General features: G+C 39.2%; 1 protein-coding gene across 2 annotated transcripts in view; it reads right to left on the bottom strand.

The window, feature by feature from the left end:
• The window catches only part of GPCPD1 (glycerophosphocholine phosphodiesterase 1), a 122,853-nt gene that overhangs the window by 4,306 nt on the left and 110,573 nt on the right, over window positions 1-7,974 (bottom strand). For both annotated transcript variants that reach the window (XM_025202104.1, XM_006015429.3), the window contains exon 19: window positions 7,260-7,420. In XM_025202104.1, the coding sequence (XP_025057889.1) occupies window positions 7,260-7,420 (161 nt within the window). The remainder of the gene's footprint in view (window positions 1-7,259; window positions 7,421-7,974) is intronic.

A 7,974-nucleotide genomic window follows, 5' to 3' on the forward strand; every position in this document is an offset into this window, starting at 1 on the left:
TTTACATCAGTTCTGACGGACATTAACAGCAATTTAAAAAGAAGCTAATCTTAACAATGTACATATGATTTAACCCAACTAACAGGCCTTGCTTATACTACAATTTCCTTTTTAAAAAACATCTCACTATTGCTATCATTTCTACTTCTAAAAATGACAGTATTAGGGAGGAAGCAATTTGGGTAATAGCGTCAAAAAGAATAGTAATGAACCACTAGTAGAGGGTGTTCACTAATGGAGCTGCCATTTTTTACACTTGCTCTCGAAGAATAATTGTAAGTTCTCTTTACAGTCTCTGTACTGGGCAAATGAACACTTGCCTATTTCATTACAACAATTCCTATGTACAGTAATGTTTTAAGTATACTATGAATTATGCACCACTGTCCCGGAAGTCCGGGAAAACATTATTGTTAACAACTTACTCTATAAACTAAGTTTCAGTCATGTTTAATTGCATGTTTATTCTGATTTTTATTCCTACACAAGTAGAGAGAGAAGGAATTACTTCTTGGCAAGTTAACCAAATAAACTGGTTGTAAAACCAGAACATTGCAATTAAAACAAGGCAAAGCAGGACTAGAAGGAGGTAGCTTTCAATGCAGGACGCCTCATAATTGTTTGTTTGTAAACGTTTGGTGAGGCGGAAATCAAAATGTAGTTTTTGTACTAAAGCAATCACAGCACATACCAGTTCCTTACCCAAGTTGATATAGCACAGCTAATCAGCTAATCTCATTTTCCTTAATAAAATCCATCCCATGTTCTTTCAAATCTTCAAGACAGCCTTAAAACTTCACAATCTTATTGCACAGGTCTGTATTAGAGGCTTCTTCCAGACACCATTCCCTCCATCTCACCTCCCTTCACTTGTAGCTAGTGTATACATATAGCTCTTTTTAGGACTTGGAGCATGAACTGTTTCACCTCTTTCAAGACTTGAAGGTTCTTGTTCAGAATCAGCAGATGCCAGAAGCTTTGGAAGCATTCCGACTTCTTTCTACTATCTCAGAGAAGTGACTTCGTTATTACTGCATCACTGCATCCCTGCATCCCTCCTTTCACCATACAATCCCAGGATTGCAAATGATATAGCATCAGCTGCTCTTCCCCTACAGAACGACTAGCTGGGAACCTGTTGAGTGGTTTGAGTTCAAAGCATAACATACCACAACAACAATCCTTTAAAGCAAAAAGCATCAGGAGGGACAGGTCCTACAGTGAAGAACTTGTTTCCAGGAGAATGCTGCTACTGTGGGGGTTGTGGGCGAGCAAGGGGCAGGACCAGCTGCAGAATCTGGATCTCTGAGGCCCCCCCGGCCATGGCTGTCAGTGGCACAGGAATGACCAAGGGATGTGCCAACACAACCCCATTCATCCTACACCTGCTTAGGTGGTTGCTGCAGGTGCTGTTTCTGCCACTGGCCTCACCACTGCCAGGCCCAGATCGGGGGTGCGGCTTGACCTTCAATCTTTAGCTCTAAAATGTGCAAGTGTGGCTTCCAAGAGAGAGAAAGAAATTCAGTGATTTGACTGTTCAAAGTATGGCATGGAACTAGGAAACATCTAAGAATATCCTGATAGTTTAGTGTCCTAACAGCAATACATGAATCTATCCCCCTGCTCGGTCAGTAACAAACCCAAATCCTAAACTAATCTCTCTCTCCACTTCACATAGCTAATAACCTCACCAATAATAACAATTTGTTCCGCCCACTGTAGTTCTACCGCCATACTATACATGCATCATAGTATGTAGAGACACAGGTGCTACATTAATTTTTTTTGTTGGAGCTCAGATGCATTCACATTCACCTGTGCAGGAACTGCTACTGATCAAGCTGTAAATTCAGTTGTACAAATGACACACTTTTAAGGCTACAATCTCTACAGCCTGGGCACAACTCCGTGACCTGTGAGTTAAGCCAAGCCTGTTGTAATGAAGTCTTCACAGGGCATTAGGGAATATTCCTTCAAATATATGTTGGCAGATGGAAGTAGAAGCAATGGACTTTGCTTGAGAAGAGTACAATCAGAGGAAAAAAAGTAAACAATTCTTTGTGCCAACAAGCCCCAAATCTCTCATATGATATGATGTCAGAGTCTCAATTCTCTGCATCTCTTTTAGAAGACTATTAGAAATTATGGCTACCTTATCTATTTAACCTTTCCCTAATCAGCCATAATTTAGGTCTTTTATTTTGTACTTGAGTAATCAGCCCATTGGTCCCACTGGTAGGCTGGGTTGAACACGTGCTCCAAGAAGCTATCTGCAAGCCTCTCCCCTCTCAAATCTTACTGTTTCCCACATCTCCTTTAATGGTAAGAAATCTACTGCAGAATAGAATAAAAACATATGATGGGGGAAAAAAACCCTTATTGCTGATTCTGACAAACCACAGTCATCCTCTTTAACCAATTTTTCAAGCAATCCCTAATGGGAAGTGAGAAGTCTTTTCAACCCCGTATTTTCTTATTTTAAAATCCTTCAACTCAAATGAAAATGGACAGGCTGTCTTTACAGGGTTGCCCAGTGTCATAGACTACGCACAATATTTATGTACTTGAGCTTCCATCATTTAATGTTACATCCCTTTTGAATTTCAAGTGTCAAGCAAAATCCAGTCCCTAAAATGGATTCTCTCTGCAATTACCTCTCCATGGTACTGAAGGCTAATGATGCTCAAAACACAGACTTTCCATAGCTTTCTACTTTCCTTTGACTTTTCAGCTCATGGTAAACCTGGAATTAACTCTGCCAATCATGAGACATGTAAGCAATGCAAGCCTTACCTAGCATTTTTACCATACCACTAAGAAATAAATCCCAAAGCTACTAATACTAGCTAAGGTTATGCATTTATCCATCTGACTAAAATATTTTTAATAACGGTAAAAAGTTAATGAACAAATAAAAATGGTACAGATTTAAACAGTTCAGTTTAGAGTCATGATCTTTAAAGTGCTTTTTCGTGTTTGAGTGGCCAATTATGTCAAATTCTGTAAAGACAGCAATACTCTAAGGGCCATGAAACATCAGTGTTATGCAAAGCTCCTCCTGGAGATCTGCAGAATGCAATATCAAGCCACATGGGACTGCAGCTTTTAGTATAAAGCAGTGATTCTCAACCAGGGTGCTGCAGCACCCTGGGGTGCCTTGTAATGCCTTCAAAAGGTGCTGTGGGGTGACACACAATGTTAGCACTCTTAGGCGTGCAGACAGGATTCACAGGGATTTCAAACAGGGATCCATGGTGTTAAAAACTTTCTGACCTGTTGTTGTCTTTCTGAGTTCTCTGAAACACAAGAATCACTCTATTATTTTTCTTTAGTCAAAAAATGAGTAAACACTGAAACCTGGCATTTTCCCAGTAGTGTCTCGAGTAGAGCCACTGCTGTGAAGGTAGCACACAAAAGATTCTCATGAAATGGTCTGCAAAAACATATCATCTGAAAATGACTGGCTCCATCATTTTGGGACAGATACAAACACCAGTGAATGCAAATTCAATATGCATAAGGTAAGATAAAATAAAAAGGCAGCTAATAATCTAAATACAAAGTTTGGTATCAGCATTCTATCCATAAAGATATTTTAAGATAATCACCACCAAGCTGCTGTAAAACTGAAAATATCAGTTTTGATTCATCAGCCAAGAATCTGCTTAAAGTTTTTGGCAAATTTTCAAGAACAAAAAATTATTATTAAATTTTAATCATTTTACCAGCATGGAGACCTTCATTACAAACCACTGACATATCCTGAAAATAAAATCAAACTGGTGCCAAGACACTAGACTCCCAATCCGATAAAATATTTAAGTAGATGTTGAAATTTAAGCATGCAAGGAATCCCACTGAAGCAAGGCACTCAGGCTTAAGGAAGTGTTGTGATGGTTCAGAATCCAGGTAAAGAAAACTGAATTTTGCCTGTAATCTTCATCATTGCCAATTCAAGTCTCTGTTTAAACATTTAGCATCCTTCTTAGCATGTAAAGCGTTGTTTTTCCAAGCAGACTATTAGAAACCCTGCTATCGTAAAAATGTAGGTACTGCAAAAAGCATAAACTAGGACCCAGTCAGAAAAAGGGCTCGATGGAAAAAAAGAGAAAAAAAGGACAGTTTCTCTTCCCCAATGGAGTGCTTTCTCCAATATTATTTATAGCCTTAGGCTTCCCGAGTTTAGCATTTTGTTTTCTCTACATGCAAAATAGAAAGCCAATCCCCCCTACCTTTTACTTTTGCCAGACACTTGAGAACAGCAACTTTTTTGGCATTCAGGATACACAGTTTTTCTGCCATCTTCGTAAGTGGCAAGACTGATTATGCACAGCTCTACATGGGCGATTAAAGTTTGGAAAAATAGCTTATAGCATGCCTATTTAGACAGTTCTCAGTCTCTGAAACAGTAATAATTACATCTCCAGCAGGAACTAAATGTGCAGTCCAAGAGCAAAAGCCATGAAAGGTCACAAGTCTTGATCCCTCACTCAGAACAGTCACTCAGAATAAAAATAGCCAGAACTTCCAGGTCAGGGCCCGCTGATTTGAATGAAGTGTTTCTATAGAATTTGATAAGTCTGAACAATAATTTACCATTGTAGGTGCTAAAAGAAAGATTTTTTTGGAACAGATAAGCTTTGGATTACTGTAGAAAACAATTTTATGTATTTACACTGAACACCAACCAACTTCAGAGCTTAACTATGCAACAGTTTATCAAAGCATTCTTTTAATATCAATTAACATTACTGTATAATTCCCACCAAGCTGCAGAATTCAACAGACTTGTACATGAGTATCTTGTGAACAGTATGAAGTCTTTCTTTTTTTTCAGCTCCATAATATACAAAACCTCAGTTGGGAAGTTCACAAAGCCATGCTGTAACCTTGGAAATGCATATCAAGGTTTCCAGACACATCACAAGCTCAAGCATCTTCCAGGCATTCACCACATCTGGCATTCAGTTATGGCATCTCCGTTCATTGCCATCCTACCATTCCTCCCCAATTTACATGCCACCCCTAGAGCCAGACAGACTTACTTGGGCTGTAGTGGCTGTTCTCTGTACTTTGCTAATCTAATATTCATTATGGAAACAGCCGGATTCCTTAGTACTAAACAGGTATCACTATTTCTTTTTCTATCACTGTCCAGGATAGAAGAAAAGAAATCCAGACCATCTTAATCAGTTACAAAGTTCATGCCAGGTAAAAACATACTGCAACAGCAGCATATAGTGCATGTTTGAGCCAGGGGACAATCTTCACTTGCAGATGCTGCAAAGGTGCACTCACATCTTTCACCTTTTTCCATCTTCAGTCTCAACTACTATCATTTGGTCTACTTAGAAACTCCAAGTAATGCAGAATGTGGTAACGTCTTCCGGGCTACAGCAGGCTAGAGTAAGCACATGCAGTTCACTTCTGCATGCAATTTAATCCAAAGAAGATTGCCTTTCAATATCCTTGAGGTGCTTCCCACACCTAGCAGTTAAGCTCAAATGGAAAGCACCTGCTGCCAAAATCTACATTTAGATAGTCATGGCAGCATTTACATATGTGCCTATTAATTTTAGATACCCTGCTTAAGATGACTTAAAAGTACTCAGAAACCATCAGGCCTTTTTAAGGTGACAACTTAGATGTCCAGCTATAACCATTGTTTTGCTCTGTTTAAAATAGATGAGGCCAGAAAAGACCATCCTGATTCTGTATTCATACTGTCTGCCTCTTCCCCTACATAACACAGACCATTAAAACCATATCTGCAGTTTCAACCTTTCTGGAATCTATCCCATGGGAAATCTCAGAAGGCCCGGGTTTACTGTACTATGCAAAAATGCATTTATCGCTTAGCACTTCCTTAAGTCTTGTTCTTGGTTTATTCTGATTTCTAAGGAGCCAGTCACAGTGGTATTCAACATAATAATAAACTGCTATTGCACAAAATCTCTCTTGCTTAAGTGTTATCTTATCTTTTAAAAACAGTAAACGTCTGCATGTCTGCTCTTGGTTTTTATCATCTCTAGGTGCTAGGAAGAAATTTGGAGGAGGGGTCTAGATGCCCCAAGGCAAAGAAAAAGCCAGAGGGGTTTGTTTATTTGTTTGTTAACCTTTTGTTCTGGCTAAGCCAGTAAGGCCAAGAGGAAATAGAAGTAGAAGTGAACTGCCAGGTATTGACAGAACCCAAATGAGAAGTCTGGTAGCAAATATAAAGCTCTGTGCACAGACATTTCAGAATAAGAATCTGTTGTACTGACAAAGTATATGAAGAGAGAGCTAAACACAGCTAACTTAACTCATGGTAAGAATCTTAGAATGAGTATAGAGATGTAGGGTAGGGAAAAATACAGAGAGAAATAAGAAATATGTTTGCTTAGCTGTTATTCATTATTTTGATCCTGACTTCGATCCTCGGAAATCTCTTTGAAAAAACTGTCAAGGAAGCTATCAACCACAAGCCCATAACAGGTGGGGTACTGAGAAACAACCAACATGGCTTTGTTGAGGGGATGTCATGCCTAACAAATCTTTTTACGAACGGGTAACCAACCAGCTGGACATGAGACATAAAGTTGACGTCATCTACCTAGACTTCAGCAAGGCCTTTGATACTGTATCCCAGTGTTTCTCAACCTTTTAAGTAGCAAATACCCCCTAACTTCTGAAAATTTTAATAACACTCAACACTCAATTTTCCAGGGGATTTTATATTTACAGACTAATGTGTGCCATATGTTGGAAGAAGGGCCGTGTATATAAGGCCGTGATATGACAGATGTCTGATCTGGTGTGGGTAGGGGTGCCACCTTCTATACCAGGGGTGCACAACTCAAGTATGTACCTGGGCTAGAGGTGATGTTGACCAAAGCAAAAAACTGCAACACGCTATGTCTTTATTGCAGATCATACAGAGTTCTCTAAACTTCTCTTTCAATTCGGCCTTGATTTTTTTGTCAATTTTTGTGCAAGCTGGAAAAGCCAGTGCTGAAAGACATTAAAACTCCTTTAAATCCCAGCCCCTATCAACTATAAAGCTTCCTGGCATCATGTATATGCAGATAATGAAAGACAGCTTGGACTGTCTTTTCTTCCAATGGGGTTTACAGACACACAACATGCAGCAGGATATTCAGCATCCATTCTATCAAGCCAAAAATCCCTAAGTGAAATCCAGCAAGAATAGAACAGAATAAACAATTGCATCTGCTTATTTTAAAATAATGTAATTGTAAAAATATTGTAAAGAAAAATACCTGTCATATATTAGCCCATGAACACCATATTCTCTCAACTTCTTTCTGTTCTCTGGGTCATTTGTATCATCACCCCAACAGAAAATAACTAAACCTTTAGATTTGGCCTCTTGAATAAATGATGGGTTCCTCAGCAAGTCTTCAGTGTGTGCATTAATTCCCTGAAATATTAAATGTTATTAAGAAACTATAAAATAAAGTCTACATTAAATACTCTCAAAAGGTTAGCTATTCTTGCTTCTGTTGTTTGAAGAACTGGTTTCGTAATTTAAGAAAATTAAAGAAAAAATACGAACGCACTGTTTTAAATGCATAATAAAGGACTTTCTTCTTTAGCAGACATTTAATAATCAATAGGGCTGAAATGCCTTTTTAGTACTTTGCACTAGGGCTGTGTGAAGCTTTAGTAGCTGATTTGATTCGGAGGAGATTCGGCCCAATTCGATGACTGAATCTGAATCGAATCGGGAGACCAAGTAAAAGCTCCAAATTGATTTGAAGCATCTGAATAGATTTGGAAAAAGCTTCGGAAAAGATTCGGCCAATTTGGAGATTTGGCCATAGACTAAACAGGCAGCTGACATGGCTGCCTCCAGCTGGCAAGTCTGTTGGGGTTGGGGGAGGGAAGGGGTGTGGGGGAGGAAGGAATTGGGGCTGAGACAAGCTGTCATGAGTGGGCAGAGGGGCACAGGATGCGGGTGCAGCAGCGCTGGGG

This window comes from Alligator sinensis, unplaced genomic scaffold, assembly GCF_000455745.1.
Source record: "Alligator sinensis unplaced genomic scaffold, ASM45574v1 scaffold140_1, whole genome shotgun sequence".
In the NCBI taxonomy this organism is placed as follows: domain Eukaryota; kingdom Metazoa; phylum Chordata; order Crocodylia; family Alligatoridae; genus Alligator; species Alligator sinensis.